This window comes from Mustela nivalis, assembly GCF_964662115.1.
Source record: "Mustela nivalis genome assembly, chromosome: 8".
NCBI lineage: Eukaryota > Metazoa > Chordata > Mammalia > Carnivora > Mustelidae > Mustela > Mustela nivalis.
This window is the reverse complement of record NC_139027.1, coordinates 102,936,116-102,951,955: the sequence shown is the minus strand read 5'-3', so window position 1 is coordinate 102,951,955 and position 15,840 is coordinate 102,936,116. Positions and strand designations below refer to the sequence as shown.

Genomic DNA, 15,840 nt, shown 5'->3' with positions numbered 1-15,840 from the left:
CTGTGGGACAATTCACACTCCAGAACCCTCCATGGGATCAAGCTGAGGCCAGACTCCAGCTAAGCCCACACCCTTGCTCAGCTCCCACCCCTGTGCCCCTGTTCCCCCTCATTTCCTCCTGGGAGCTCACCTCTAATACAGCCATCATGCTAAAATCACCACCTGGGCTCTTCTCCTAGGGAGCCTGGCCTAGGATGCTAACTCACAAGGCTGGTGTTAGGACCCATGAGGGAACGCACAGAAGCTTTGCCGTGTGAGCTCTATTGTTGTTCTAAATGGCCTTAAAGAATGCTTTTAGTTGCTTAGAGCACCGCTCCCAGGATTCCTGCAGGAAATAGCAGGGGCAAGAAGACAGGTGGGGAGGAAGAAACAAGCCAGGCCTGGTGGAAAGGCAGAAGAAATGTCAAAGGGAGGGACACCCCTTCAGTGTGAGCAACTGGGCCTCCCACTGAGTGCAGCAGGTCTACGCGGAGGCAGGAAGAGAGTCTAACGCTACCGAGCGTACCAGGCTCCAAGCTGTACCAGGTGTCTCACCGACACTCACATGCTGCCTCAGTTTCCCCAGAAGCAGACTGTTTGAATGTTGTGACCCTCCAAACGTCACCTATAGAAGCCTTAACGCCCAGTGGGATAGGGGTGTGGAGGCGGAGTCTTTGGGAAATAACTAGATTTAGATGGGCTCCTGAGGGCGGGGCCCCATGAGAGGATTAGTGCCCTTAGAAGAAGTGACACCAAAGAGCTGCTATCGAGGAAAGCCCAGGTGAGCACACAATGAGGAGACGACGTCCGCAAGCCAGGGAGACGGCCCTTCCGGAACCTGACGGGCTGGCACCCCCTAGATCAGTGGACCAGCCTCCAGAACTGTAAGAAACAAATTTCTGTTACTTCTAAGCCACACAGTCAGTGGTACTTTGTTAGAGCAGCCCAAGCCGGCTAGGACACGGGCCCCAAGAGATGAATCTGAGGGCAGTTTATGCGGGTGAAGATGCCAGGAAATGTTATTGGAGGATAAAGTAAGACAGGAAAGGGAAGGCAGCCAATAAGGAGCGTGTTACCAGTTAGCACCGTGGGCACCCAACGCTCACGCCTCCTGGGGCTCCCTGGGAGCTGTGCAGAACAGCAGGTGAGGGGGAGCTGGGGCGTGAATCCACCGACATGCATTGGTCACTAGCTGGGGCTGCTCCAGGGGCATCACATCCCGTGAGGTAGAGGCCCCCTCCACTGCCCAGAGAGCATCCAGAGGCAGAGTACAGATACTGGTAGCTGGAGGGAGGCCACAGCCCACCAGAGAGGTCAGCCCCCAGGACCATGGCCAGGCTCACAGATCCACTACAGTTAAGTGCACCACTGTGCAGAAGGAGAGCCTGGCATTTAAAAGATGAGGCAGCTCAAAGTGGGAAAGCCACTTGCCCGTAGTTACACAGCTCCAGGATTTGATCTGTCGAGTACACCAAAGCCCCCTAAAGTCAGGAATGTGGGAAGCTAGCAGGAGTGAGAGGCAGAGCAGAGCACTACATGACAGAAAGCTCCGGAATGCCAACTAACTGGCTTGGAGGCAGAGCTAATACATATATATAAATATATATGTGTGTATGTATACACACACACACACACATATACACACACCACACACGCATATATGTTACATTTTCTTCATTTCTGCATTTCTTGAGCTGAAACAATTGACGAACCTAGCTTACTCAAGATGGATCCATGCAAAATCACTTTGTGAATTGTAATGTACTCAACAGACATGAGTTCCCAAGCTCTCCCTTCAACACACACACAACTGCCTCCTCCTCTGTATACGTCTGCCTCACTAAGCACCACCCAGCAACTGATCCATCACCCACTTGGTTCAATACGCCCCAAAGGAACCCCCTACAGCAGGCTCAAGTGTCAGCCACGAGTGCCCTGGCCTTGTCTGGCCAGCCCCAAACCAGGTTATCTGGGGGATGGGCTTCAGAAGGTTTATGGTTACCTTTTTGTACCTATCCTTTGCTGCACTGATGTCGTCCTGTAGGAACTGGGCTTCAATCTGAAGGCGTAGGTTATGGAGTAAGGCTTCATCAGCTTCCTGCAAGGAGAAACTGAGTCACACACCTGACTTGGAGGGACGGCATGGTGGAAGAATTGGCACATGGGTGTGAAATCACCAGGTGTATGGACCACACAGACCTCCTGGGGTCTTATTAAAACGCAGGGTCTTGTTCAGTAGGTCTGGGAGAGTGTCTGAGATTGTCTATCTCTACTAAGGCATTGGGTTAGCCCATTAGACCTGGTTCAGAACAATTCTCCACAGAGCTTGATTTTGCCCCCGAGGGGACACTTGGTAATCTGGAGACATTTCCCGTTGTTACCACTTGGGTGCTGGAGTGTGACAACTGGCATCTGATGGGCAGAGACCAGCAATGAGGCTATGTATAAGACACAGGACAGCCCCACACAACAAAGAATTCTCCAGTCCAAAATGTCAATAGTGTCAGGCTGGCAATACCTTGATCTAGAAAGATCAGGGAGAAAATCAGGATATAGTTACATACCAACAGACTTAAAATTTCAGTTACATCTGTATCTGTTCTGTATCTCATGATCAGGAAATTGAGTTTCTAAGACCAAGAAAGTCTTACGTGAACACCAAAACCTTCATTTTAATAGTTTTCTCCCAAGGACTGCTGACACTTACCCCTGACGCTATATATCTTTAATACAAAATCACTTTTTTTAACGATTGCAGTGGTAAACAGTGTTTATTCCTTTAAAATTGGAAATGACACTTAGGATAAGAGGCTGAGGGCTCTCACCAAACATTTTGATAGTTCATTGGCTTTCATCTCATTGCTCTTATTTGAGTAAACCAAATAGCTGAAATACTGTGCTCTTAATAAGATAGCATTGTCAGGGGGCCGGAGTGGCTCAGTCAGTTGAGCAGCTGCCTTCAGCTCAGGTCATGATCTCAGGGTCCTGGAATTGGGTCCCGCATTGGGCTCTTTGCTCAGTGAGGAGCCTGCTTCTCCTGCTCTCCTGCTGGTGCACGCTCTTTCTCTCTCAAATAAGTAAAATATTTTAAAAAAATATTTTACTTATATATTTGACAGAGAGAGCACAAGCAGAAAGGCAGGCGGTGGGGGGGCGGGGAAGCAGGCTCCCTGCTGAGCGAGAGCCCGATGCGGGGCTCCATCCCAGGACCCTGAGATCATGACCTGAGCTGAAGGCAGAAGATTAACCCACCGAGCCACCCAGGTGCCCCATAAATAAAATCTTTTTAAGGAAAAGTAAGATAGTGCTGTGATGGCTGAAACTGCCTTGATGCTATAGCAATCCCTCGTGATATTACTGGTGAACATTCCTTGGGTTCCTCAAGATTGTCACTCTCTTGAGACACCTCTCCAGGAACATGTGCCAATACCTGGGGCCTTGCCAAATGAATTTTTTAACTGACTTATTAATGACTTGTTAAAAAGCCTGATGAGGGGTGCCTGGGTGGCTCAGTGGGTTAAAGCCTCTGCCTTCAGCTCAGGTCATGATCCCAGGACCCTGGGATCAAACCCTGCATCAGGCACTCTGCTCGGCAGGGAGCCTGCTTCCCTTCCTCTCTCTCTGCCTGCCTCTCTGCCTACTTGTGATCTCTGTCAAATAAATAAATTAATTAAATCTTTAAAAAAAAAAAAAAAAAAAGACGTTTCCTCTAAAAGAAAAAAAAAGCATGATGAATGGAAGCCAGGGGCTTTCATCAATAAAGGTGGATATGTGGTTGACTAACGTGTGTAAGACATTCTCCATCCTTGCGTCAGCAGACTTAAAATAGTCAGGCATGAGCACTGGCCAAGATATTTTGAAATATACCCCACTCTTGCACTAAGAGAATTTAGATTTCAGGGGGCATTCTGCCTTAGCTCGTGCAAATAAAAATGAAACAAGCGATCCTAATACACAATGTTCAAATCTCAGGCATAATTTAAGATCTTCTGGTAGCTACCGTAAACAAAATGAAAAGAAATGGGTGAAAGCAATTCTAATAATAAATTTTATTTTACCCACGCTATCTCAAATATTATCCTTTCATTGTAATCAATAGTTTTAAAGTTATTAATGAGCTATTTTGCATTCTTTTTTTTCTTTCAGGCAAGGTCTTTGGAACCTGGTGTGCATTTTACCCTTACAGTGCATCATGATTGAACTTCCTGTGTTTCGATTGCTCCCCAGTGCATGTGGCTGGTGGCCCCCGAGAGGGATGATGCAACTTTACAGGATGAATTTTGGGCACAAGGGAGCATCCCCTTCTTTTTGCGTGTCTCCTCCAGGTTTCTACTCCAGGGGGAACTCCCCCCAGTTTCTCTCCTCTCATTTCTGGTTACTAAATCCTTCCCTATGAAGACTCTGAAGTCCCTTGATGGGCACCAGGGAAGCCAATACTGAGCAACCAAGGAGGGAGGGAACCCTCAGAGAGAAAGAGAGAAGGACCCCAACCTGGAGCTGGTTCCCTGCCCACTGCCCCTGGACTCTTCTCTGCTTTCCCCAGGGTCTGCTCACTTCCGGGCCTGGAGTTGGCTTCTGCTGCCCACTGGGAGACGGAAGAACACAGTGAAAGATCGCAACCTTTGAAAGACCCGCACAGGGTCTGAAGTCCTTTTTTTTTTTTTTTTAAATCAGAAGAGAATGAACCAAATTACAAAGCAGGGATGCACAGCTTCAGGTACAGGGCTCTGAACTGTCTGAACTAAGTTAATGTGAAAACTACCTCTGGGCGTTCAGTGTCTGGGCTCATACTTTGGATGAATGAATGAATCAGTCCCTGACTTTTGATGAGCTCTGCGCTCGGGGCTTCATGATGGGTCCTTGAATTCTCTGTCACAGGGACAATAATGCAGAGTTCAGTGAAACCTCAACAGCAATGCTTTTCCCTTCAGAAGAAGCAAGCTGTGGGGCGCCTGGGTGGCTCAGTGGGTTAAAGCCTCTGCCTTCAGCTCAGGTCATGATCTCAGGGTCTGGGATCGAGCCCCGCATTGAACTCTCTGCTCAAGCAGGGAGCCTGCTTCCTCCTCTCTCTCTCTGCCTGACTCTCTGCCTACTTGTGATCTCCGTCAAATAAATAAATAAAAATCTTAAATAAAAAAAAAAAAAGAAGAAGAAGAAGCAATCTGTCCCCTCTCCCCCACCCAAAATTCGATGGACTGATACACTTATAACAAATCAAGGTGTTCATTCCCCAGGGCAAGTGAGTCGGTCCCCTCAAGGTGAAGGGTGAAGCCCCTTCATGAGAAAAATGGTGACACAAGGAAATCCCAGGAGTCTTTCCAGTAATGGAAACGGGCTGCGGAACCAGAGGTGCCGGGATAATTTACAGACTGCAGAGGAAAGGCAGCCAGGTCTCAAGAAGGACAGAGAGCAAGGCAGTCTCAGGACTCCAGCAGCAGGAGGCAATGGCTCTGCCCTCAGGATGACGGGGTACAAATGAATTCACCTTTGCGTCCCAAGTCTGAGTCACATTTCCAGGAGAGTGCTGTGATGGCCAACATGAGTCACTTAACACATAACCATCAGCTTCACTGACAGTCCTACCAGGGCCCCACTGATAGAAGGGACCATCCAAGTGGGTGGGAATGCAGCTCTACTCCCTTCAGGAGCCGTGGTTTGTTGTAGTAGTGATTCTCAACCCTGTGGACAGGGACACCCCTTGGGGGGCCATGGCTCAGTTTGGGGCAGAGTTGGTCCAAGACCTTGAGTCAGTCCTTCTAGATAGCCTCCTACCCTCCCTTCTTCTCACCCTCCCACCACACCCCTCTTAAGACTGCTGAGGATGAAGTGAGGCAGAGAATTATCAAAACATCTTCATTTTCACCAAAAACTCATCCAGGATTAATCCACAATCACCAGAGCTAAGGAACTGGAAATAGGGTTTCAAGGAGTCTTTGTGTCATGACTTTAAAGTTGTCAGACACACAATTCTAGAAATAGAAGGGACCCTTGAGCTCACTGGTCCTCAGATTTTTTTTTAAGATTTTATTTATTTATTTGTCAGAGTGTGTGCACATGCAGGGGGAGGGGCAGAGACAGAGGGAGAAGCAGGCTCCAGGCTGACCAAGACCCGATCCCAGGACTCTGGGATCGTGAGCTGAGCTGAAGGCGGACGCCCAACTGACTGACCCACCCAGGTGTCCTGGTCCTCAGATGTCTCTCAAGTTACACGTGTCATCTTTCAAACAAATATTCCAGGATGCCAGAGTATAGGGGGAAAACAGAGGCGTGCTTCTGGAAGGACATGATTGCAGTAGGGTAGGGGGCCAGGCACCGCCCCCCCCGCGCCCCGCCACCCCGCAACCTCCCAGCAGCCCTCTTCCCTCAGAGGGAAACGCAACTGAGTCTCTCCTTACATGGACAGGCTTAGGCCAGACTGACCAGTGGGTCACGCAGCTAGTTAGTGGAAGCTAATGGGAAACGACAGAACTGGAATCTGTCTTCCCTCTACGAGTCAAGAGTTGAGTGCCGTGTCCTGACCCCACCCCGCAAGGTGCCTGCCCTTCTTCCTCCATCTCCCTCTTAGGCTCTCACCCAAACAAACACGCTTGGTTCCCATCAGCCAAGCCTTGAAAACGACTCACAGGTGATAACAAAGACTAGCTGATATTTATCCTTAAAATAGGGGTTACAGAAATGCTTCTGCAGCACATTCTCTTGCTTTGAGGACAATCAGCTGACAAACTGCCCCCAACACTCGCGAAGGTGAGCAGGCACCACTGGAACGGACAGTTGCTGGTGTAGCCGGGAGGATTCGATCGGGAGTGCTCTCTTTTGTTCGCACCAGAACTCAGAAATGTGTGGATGCTTGTGTTTTTATTATGCTTTGGATGCTGTCGGCTGCATTTTTTCAAAAAGCTTCCAGCAGCAGCATCTAGACTTTTTCCAAATGTAGACTCTGGGTCAATAGTCTAATTTTTAGAAAACATTCCAACCCGGACGTTTGTATGTGTTGGCGATCTAGGCCAGCAATTCTCGAAGTGTGGTTAATGGTGGCTAGGGATAACGAGAAATGTAAAATGATGCAGGGAGTAAAATATCTGGCAGGTCCTAAACCTACTGGATCAGGATTTCTGGGGTCAGGACCCAGGAATCTGTATTTTAACATGCCCTCCACATGCTGCTGGTCCACACGGTGATTTCAGAATCACTTACCTAAATCATTTTTTGAGAAAAAGACTAGAGAAATCACTAAAGTCCAACATGCCTTTGAAGAATCAAGTTGCCAATCCATTTACAGAGATGCTAGAAATCCCACTAAAAACCCAACTGTCTGTATCTTTGCCCAGCCTCAAATCCAGCATCCAAGTGGGTATTCAAGTTCAATGAGATAGCTAGTTAATTAGCATTTAATTAAAAATACACTTCAACCTCAGATGTCAAAAACCTTCCCCAAAGTTGTAGGTTTGCATTCCTTCTGGGTGCTAAGGCTGGCCCGGAGCGCGGTGCTGAGTTTTCTACAACTCTGTTCCTGGGCTTCCCATTGCCTCATCCTCCGTCTCTCTGCACACCTCCTGGTTCTTCCTCTGCCCTTCTGTTCTCCAGCTTTCCCACTCCTAACCCTCCTGAACTCAATCTTCCCTGTTCCCTCTCTTTCTCTGCTCCAGATCTGAAAGTTCGGGAAGGTCATCTCCAGCCCCAGAGTTGTTATTATGCAAATGAAGCCTTGTCACCAGGAAAGCAAAGCGTTCATGCCTCTTCCCCAAATGCCCTTGCTTCTTGCCCTTTTCCCGGATATAGTAAAGATACACAAATTACATGGGAAAGCACATAAGGCAGCTTCAGGCACTTCTTAAAAAATTGTTTTTAAGTCAAAGCATTTGACTAGAACATACAGCATTTTAAAATCCTGGGGATTTCGGGGCACCTGGGTGGCTCAGTGGGTTAAACCTCTGCCTTCGGCTCCGGTCAGGATCTCAGGGTCCTGGGATCAAGCCCCGCATCATCCATCATCGGGCTCTCTGCTCAGCAGGGAGCCTGCTTCCTCCTCTCTCTGCCTGCCTCTCTGCCTGCTTGTGATCTCTTGTCTGTCAAATAACTAAATAAAATCTTTAAAAAAATAAAAATAAAATTCTGGGGATTTCAAATAAAAAAGGAGAGAAACCTTAAAGCCTCCTTATAGTTTTCTTAAGATAAGCAACACTGTGCATTATGGGGACAACTAACCTTATATACATAGATAGAAAATGAGTCCTAGAGGTTAGCCAAACCCAGATACTTAAAAGTCATCAAGAATTCTTACTGCATCAAGTCTTAAAATCTGCATAACTTCAGCCATAGCATGTAAGTGGTATGTTGAGGAATTTATCTTATTTCAAAGTGGCTAACAAAGAGTGGCTTGCTTTGGCTTTTTTTTTTTTTTTTTTTTTGGCTTTTTTTTTTTTTTTTTTGGCTTCTAAGAATACAAGAGCTCTGTTCTGAAGGTGTAATGACATGGGCAGTATTAACAGATGACAGTCTGGGGAAAGCAGCAGCAATCCTTCTTGTCAACATACACTGTGATATTTTCCAAGCATGGTTCAAAGACTGGGTCAATGGTTTCTCTTGTACCCCATTTTTCATGGCCATACCTAGGGATGAATCCCTTCCACAAGAGCCAAGGAAAGGGGCTCTGACACTGAGCTGATAGTCAAAACCAGGTTGATCTGATAATAGGTAGACCCTCAAAGATCTGTGAACCAAAATCACAGCTACGACCAGCCAACAAGACGTGAATGTATTCTTCCATTTCTACCTTCTCACATGACCACCTCGATGGACAGAGAACATCTAGCCTTCCCCTGGCCAACCCCTTGAGTTCCCCTAAGGCAAGGACTGGGTACATGTTGTTTATTCCAAGAAGTTCTGGAAGGGAGGAAGTGATCCAGGGAAAGGAACAAAGGCAATGAAGGTGTCTAAGGGGCAGATTACCACTGTGGACGAGCACACCTCAGTAGTGCTGAGGACCATTTAAGAGACTGCAGAACTCACCTCTGAACTGTTGCTATGAGCTGTGGGGCAATTGGGCACCTACTCCCACCCCTCAGCGGCTGAGGTTTGCTCCTGGGATGCTAACGCCCACACTTCTGGACTGTGCCTCCAGCAGATCACGCATGTTCCCATGGCCAGAGACATGTAGGAAGCCGCTAGTGTGTTCAGCATGTCTGTGTGACCTCACAGGATAGGGATGGAGCACCAACGTCAAGTGTGAAGCGCCATCTTGACCCCGAGACTCTGGCTTTGTGTCTGTCTCCTGAGAGACAAAGATTCCCTGAGTACCCTCGGGAGGCAGAGAATGAGTCAGGTACACAAAAGACTCCTGACCACACCTGCCAAGGGTGGGGTGTGGGGCTCGAAAGGCATTGATCCTCCCCAGCGTGAGCCTCCTCACTGGCAACAGAGGGGCTGGGCGGGGTCGTTTCTGAGGATGGAATAAATAACCACAAGACTGTGCCAAGGCTCGGGATTGGTGTGTGGCCATCGTCACCTCCCTGCATCAAACACCGTGCTCATGATTTCTGCTACCACCGCGCACCACCTGCATTTTTAGTCACCCATTATTTTTCTTCAAATTGATTCATTTTTACTTATATGCATTCAAAAAGGAATTTTTCGATGTCACCTGCTATCGAGAAGAGGTAATCATAAAAAAAAATTCACAGCTGTTAGAAACTCGTTCCTCCGCGCACCACCGAAAGTCCCCTCTCACTCCACCAGGGCCACACTCTGGTGAAATGAAGCTGACGTCCCACACATAAAGTGCTCTGCAAGAATAATGGTGACAGGCAAGTCACAGACACTGCGCGTCACGCCATTCTTACTGGGCGCTTCGACAGACATCCACTCCTTGGTGGGGGCACTGTTACTGCTCTTACTTCAGCAATGGAAGCAGCCAAGGCTCAGAGAGATGAGGCAATTCACCCAAAGTCTCACAGATACTCGACAGCGGCATCAAGGGTCCTGTTATCAGGCTGCCCTCCCTTTTTGGACTGGACACTCGCTTGTGAGCAGAAGTGTCCTTCCCTGCCGTGCTGATGGCCTGCGCTGGCCCTGGCCCGAGCTGCTGGTAACATCTTTCCCCAGAACTTCTGTAATATTCTGATGGGACAGATACTCCAATGACCCACGCTATCTGTCCCAATACACACCAAAGGGAGGCCTTTCCCTTACCTGGCATTTTCTCTGATACCTTATTTTTCTACCCAAGAATAGGTATTGCTTTTGTAATAAGAAAACAACAACAGAAGGCTGGAGCTTGTTTTTAAACCCAGTGTTATTTTCCACCAAAGCTAAAAAGAGGGTCCATACTCTTTCTCCCTCCTCTCTGAAGAGTGCCCATGATGGGACTGCATGAGTGACAACTTGCAGTGAGGACAAATACTCACAAAGCAAAATGTGGCAGTGTTGGGAGGGGCTAACTGACACCTAAGTGAGGGGTGTCACCAGCTACCTGTGTCTCTGAAAGCAGTGGTCTGTGGATAAGGTGGCAGCCCCATCTGGCAGCGGGGATCCCCACCCAGAACGAGAATGGGGATGACCTGTAAGTATCAGCAGAACAGCTGGGTGATGTCTGATGCTAACAACACCCAAATCCCAGCTCAACCTTTAACAGGGTTGGGGCCTTCACAGTCCAACCCAATACAAGACCAATCAACAAGCCTGTGCACTGAAGGTTCTCCTAAGCTCACTCTCACCCCAAACCTTTGTGTTTCTATCTGGGGTGTTCACACGGTGGCTGGCCTGAGACAATCCCAGTTCCTGTTAGTTGACCTTGGTAATTATTGGCAGTACCTCCCTTCTTCACACAGTGTCCTGTTCGGGCGATACATCATTTGCTCACACAAAGAAGGGCACAGAAGCATCACGTGGATGGTAACACAGACAAAGCAAAATTCAGTTTCCCTGGGTTATGATTCTAACTTTCCTACTGGTTAGCAGACTAATCCTAGACAGCAGAGGCTGGACAAAGCTAGCAACTGGTAAACACCCTGAGCCAACCCGGACTGTCTGTAATGGCTGCCTGAAGCTCAACGTGGAGAATCCTAAGGCCACATCTAGGCACAGCAGGGAAAGGTGCTGTGTTTGCTCAGTAATTCTGATGAAGAATTATGGGTGTGGAAGGGAGGGAGAGGGGAAAAGGAACCACACACCCTAAATAAGCAAAATTTCAATGAAACAATCTCTCTGGGTCTTTCTGCTTGGACATTTGAGCTCTGAAGTGTCAGCTATTTGCCATCCCTGGTTTCGTCCAACCTCTGAGATACCAAATTATTCCATCTGGGAGTCGAGGTCCCCTGGCTGAAGCAGAAACTCCAATCAGTTAGGATGATGATGAGCTTCTGAAGAAGGACATTCCCTGCAAAGGACAACCCCCCAGAACTCTCCAGGAGGGTCTCCAGCCAGAAGGTAAGAATCCCAGATGCCCCCCCACAGGGCTACTCTCCAGTCTCCAAGAAGGGAGAGCTTAAAGAGAAACGGAAATTTCTTCCTCTGTTCTCTGAGAATTCTCCTGCACAAGAGCAATCTTGAAACTTTCAGCCAGCGGAGTGGAGATATCCTTGCTCCCAGTAACCACTGCCTAAAGCAAATTTCCTAAGTTTGGTGGGTTTGACACCAATACATCTGAATGGCACAACTGCAGCCAGTCACCAGAATGCAGCCATGTTTGAAGAGCCTAGCACAACCCATGAAGCTTAACAGTCTAGGGTTCTCTCGCGAGACCTCATGTGTTGTGGGAGAGGACAGGGTGTCTCGGGTGCGTGAGTTCACACAAAGATGTAGTTGAAAATTAGGCATCAAGAAAGAGAATGACAGAAAAAGAAATAGGTGAATCCTAAAAGGACACAGAGAGGAGGTGTGTGCCAGTCATTTCAGCCACTAAGTTCCATTCTCAAACTCAAGTCCGGACTCAAACTCAAGTCCATGCTCAGCTCACCTTGTTAAGCCGTTCCAGCATTTCTTTTAGGAGCAGTTGACACTCACATTCGTTTTCATACCTGCAAATGGGACACATAAGCAAACGTTGGACAGCTTCCGTGATTCCACACGTGATGATCACACAATCAGCGTCAAGCTTCATCTGAGATGAGTACTATGCTGTCTCTTTAAGGAGAGGTCCCTAAGGTTAAAATAATAGCTAATGCACTGCAGAGCCCGTGGCTCCCCAACCTCTTTCACAGCCTGGCCCATGTGCAGAGGGCTGCGGTGGCCACCACACATGGGGTGACTGGGAACGGTGAACATGACAGGAGTCCCCCAGCCAGGCAGCTCAAGGTTGAAGGAACTGTATCTTCACACACCCGTAACCCAAGCACAGCAGTGGCACAGAGGCTTCTCTGCATGACCTACAACAAACACCCTTAACCTGACCTCGTTTGAGTTGGCTAAATGGTTGTATTTACCTGAGTGTGTCAGTTTTTCTGGAGTATGCCATATAATCCTTACAAAACCCTGGAAGAGAGCAGTTATCATTGTTTTCCATGTGAAAGATGGAAAATGGCCCTTGACCTCCAGCAGCTGCTCCAAACACTTCTTCCTCACCTCTGTGTCCTCACCCCTACACACCAAAGCCCTGCTCTGGGCCAGTGGGCAGGGCGGGCTGGACAGGCCAGTGTCTGTGCCCCTGGGGCAGTCCTCAACCTCTGACAGAAGGTGAGTGGGTAGATAAATACCGCGGTTCCTTCGCCCTCAGCTAGGACAGCTGAAGGGTTTCTCCACCTGGCAGGCTAGCTCCAGGAGCCCACGATGTTAACCTGTTGGATAATGCACTCGGTGTTTTCTGCCTTCCCCTCCTGCCTCCAGTCCTCACTCCCGAAACTTTCTTCTTCTTCTTTTTTTTTATTTGTTTATTTGACAGAGACAGATCACAAGTAGACAGAGAGGCAGGCAGAGAGAGAGAGAGAGGGAAGCAGGCTCCCTGCTGAGCAGAGAGCCCAATGCAGGACTCGATCCCTGGACCCTGAGATCATGACCTGAGCCGAAGGCAGCAGCTTAACCCACTGAGCCACCCACGCGCCCCCAAACTTTCTTCTTGAGGTCAACTTCCAAATAAGCTTCTAGCCCTCAAACTCTTTGATCAGGCTCCGCTCCTGGAAGACTCCAAACTAAAAGAAAGCTGGAGTCAGGACTCACACTGGATTCTGACACCAAAAACTGTGCCCCTGGTAGCCACACCACGCTGCCTAGGTAGAGCAGAGAGATCCCCCCCAGATTTAAACATACGCAAAATTGATAAAGCAACGGATACTGGGAATGTGTCTAGCTTTCCTCCTAGTCATCTTCTTCCCTGGACTTGTAGAAAATGATAGGGATCAAGGAGGGAGAGAAACCCCAGAAATCATTCTGTTCAGAAAGTTTCCCTCTAGGGGGAGTTTTATCCCCTTAAGAAAGACAGAAGGCTTGGGGCTCTTGGGTGGCTCAGTGGGTTAAAGTCTCTGCCTTCAGCTCAGGTCATGATCCCAGTGTCCTGGGATCGAGCCCCATATTGGGCTCTCTGCTCAGCAGGGAGCCTGCTTCCTCATCTCTCTCTGCCTGCCTCTCTGCTGACTTGTGCCCTCTGTCTGTCAAATAAATAAATAAAATCTTTAAAAAAAAAAAAAAAAAAAGAAAGAAAGAAAGAAAAGAAAGACAGAAGGCCCTTTCCCAAATGACTCCCCCCTTGTTCCCTGTAAGCAGTCCCCAATATCCATCCCGGCCTTCTTCCAGGAGTCACAGCCCTTGATGTTTGGTGGGCACAGGGCTGCCTAAAGAGGAAACTACATTTCCCAGCCTCCCTTGCAGCTGGGTGTACCCATGTGACTAAGTCTTCACCAGCAGGATGTAAGCGTAAGTTTGCAAGCAGTCTCCAAATATCTTTGATAGGAGATGATGTAGGTGTGTCCTTCTGTATCCTTTCCTCCATCCTGCACCTGAAACAAATGCTGCTTCCCTGAAGCACAGGCAGAGCCTTCTGAGCCTCAAATACTACAGAGTGGTATGCTGAGCTGTAAAGCCAGACCTGACACCAGAGAGAAATCCATCCTGGATAAGCCAATGTCACTTTGGAGTTTATGCCCTTTGTGGTTGAAACTAATCCTAATTAGCACTCCTCCCAACCCACAGAGCCTAGCTTTCAGAACCCTTGCACACCCCTGCCATGGGCTCAAATCAAGTACTTAAAGTAATGCTGGGAACCCCTGCTGCTGTGTCCGCAGAACGAGAGAGTCCTAACTTCAGGGAAGAACAGTTAGGAATATGTGCACTGTGCACACTCCAGCTCTAAAGCCACCAAAGATGCTCAGCTGTACCAGGAGGCAAAGCGCATCTGTAAAGGCTTCACACTTCCTACTGTCGCACTCGGCAGTTTCTTTTGTGTGTGGCTCTAAAGGAGCCAGAAATTATTTCTTAATGGGTAATTAGATTTGAGAATAAACTGTTAACAAAATCCAAATTTTCACATTCTGCTTTCCTCCTAGAAACATCGAAAAATTTCTGTAGCTTAAAAACATGTTGGATAAATGCAATAACATGTTATCGTGGGTAATTTTCATGCTGTAAAGTCTAGATATTAAAAACAAGTGACTTTATTATGAAGACTTCATGATAAACTCATATATATATATTTTTTCACACAAGTGCATATATATATGAATGCATAAAGTGAAAAAAAACACTTTGCCTTCAATTATCTAATTGTTTTTTAGCAATTTGGACAATTGACTGTAGGCATCAATGTATTTTGATAGTTCCGTTTGTTTTTATTTCATTCTTGTTTTCTTTAGTCTTTGTCTGATGTGCTGGAAACCTGACTTTGAAATTATTCAACTATCCACGTAGAGAATGGGCTTACCAAGACTGCATATACCTTCCCACTTCTACATTATTTTCACCTGGCTTTGGCTAGCCATCAGCTCACCTCTGGGATGTAAAACCACACTTGGTGTGTGTGTACTCATTCCTGTGAGTGGATATGATTTTTATAATCATTTTCAAATCCCAATACCTCAGTCAGAATATCAAAGTATTTTCAAGGGGGCAATGGAAGGGAATAAATTAATAAGAATTATTTAATCAATCACAGAGCCAGAAGGGACAACTCCATGATGGACACCTAACTCAGAACCAAGTGAAATCAGGAAAGACCAGGAAAATTCAAATGGCCATTCCTTCAATGAGGGGCTCAAGGGAGTCATGACCACCCAGACAAATCACAGCAGACGGAGGCCTCATGATTAGGTAAAGACCATTTGGGGATCCAGGGTTTCCTGCTGGCCCATGGAGCTGCCCTGGGTGTGTGAACCAGTGTACGCTTCCCTTTGCTATAGAAAACATGCATTTCGTTTGAATGAGAACCTATCTTGGGTCTCGCTCTCCAGGAATCCAAGAATGGATCCTCTCCAAGACACAGTGTTCTAAAAAGTAGAGGGTGAGAAAACCCAGATTTAAGTCCGGCCACCCACTGGCCCTCCTGAAGCCTCAATTTTCCCATCAGGGGCTCTAACAGGTGGATTTCCAGATCCCTTCGTCCAGCTCCAAATCTGTTTCTATGTATCAAACCCGAAAACAGGACTGATAGGAATGAAATCAGCGAGGGCCACCTGGGTAGCTCAGTCAGTTAGGCATCTGCCCTCAGCTCAGGTCATGATCCCAGAGTCCTGGGATGCAGTCCTGCATCAGGTACCCTGCTCAGCAGGAAGCCTGCTTCTCCCTCTCCCTCTACCCTTGCCGCCTCCTCTCCCCCTCCGCTCATGCTCTCTCTCTCTCTCAAATAAATAAATCTTAGAAAGAAAAGGAATGAAATCAATGAGCATGATCTGATAAACATGCTCAGTACACTTTGTTGAATAACCGACCCACCATTCAGCT

General features: G+C 47.7%; 1 protein-coding gene across 1 annotated transcript in view; it reads right to left on the bottom strand.

Annotated features, from left to right (window-relative positions):
• BFSP1 (beaded filament structural protein 1) overlaps positions 1–15,840 on the bottom strand; it is a 39,623-nt gene that overhangs the window by 21,013 nt on the left and 2,770 nt on the right. The window contains exons 2-3 of the mRNA XM_082743214.1: positions 11,933–11,993; positions 1,982–2,077 (exon numbers count right to left, since the gene is read on the bottom strand). Coding sequence (XP_082599340.1) covers positions 1,982–2,077; positions 11,933–11,993 — 157 coding nt within the window. The remainder of the gene's footprint in view (positions 1–1,981; positions 2,078–11,932; positions 11,994–15,840) is intronic.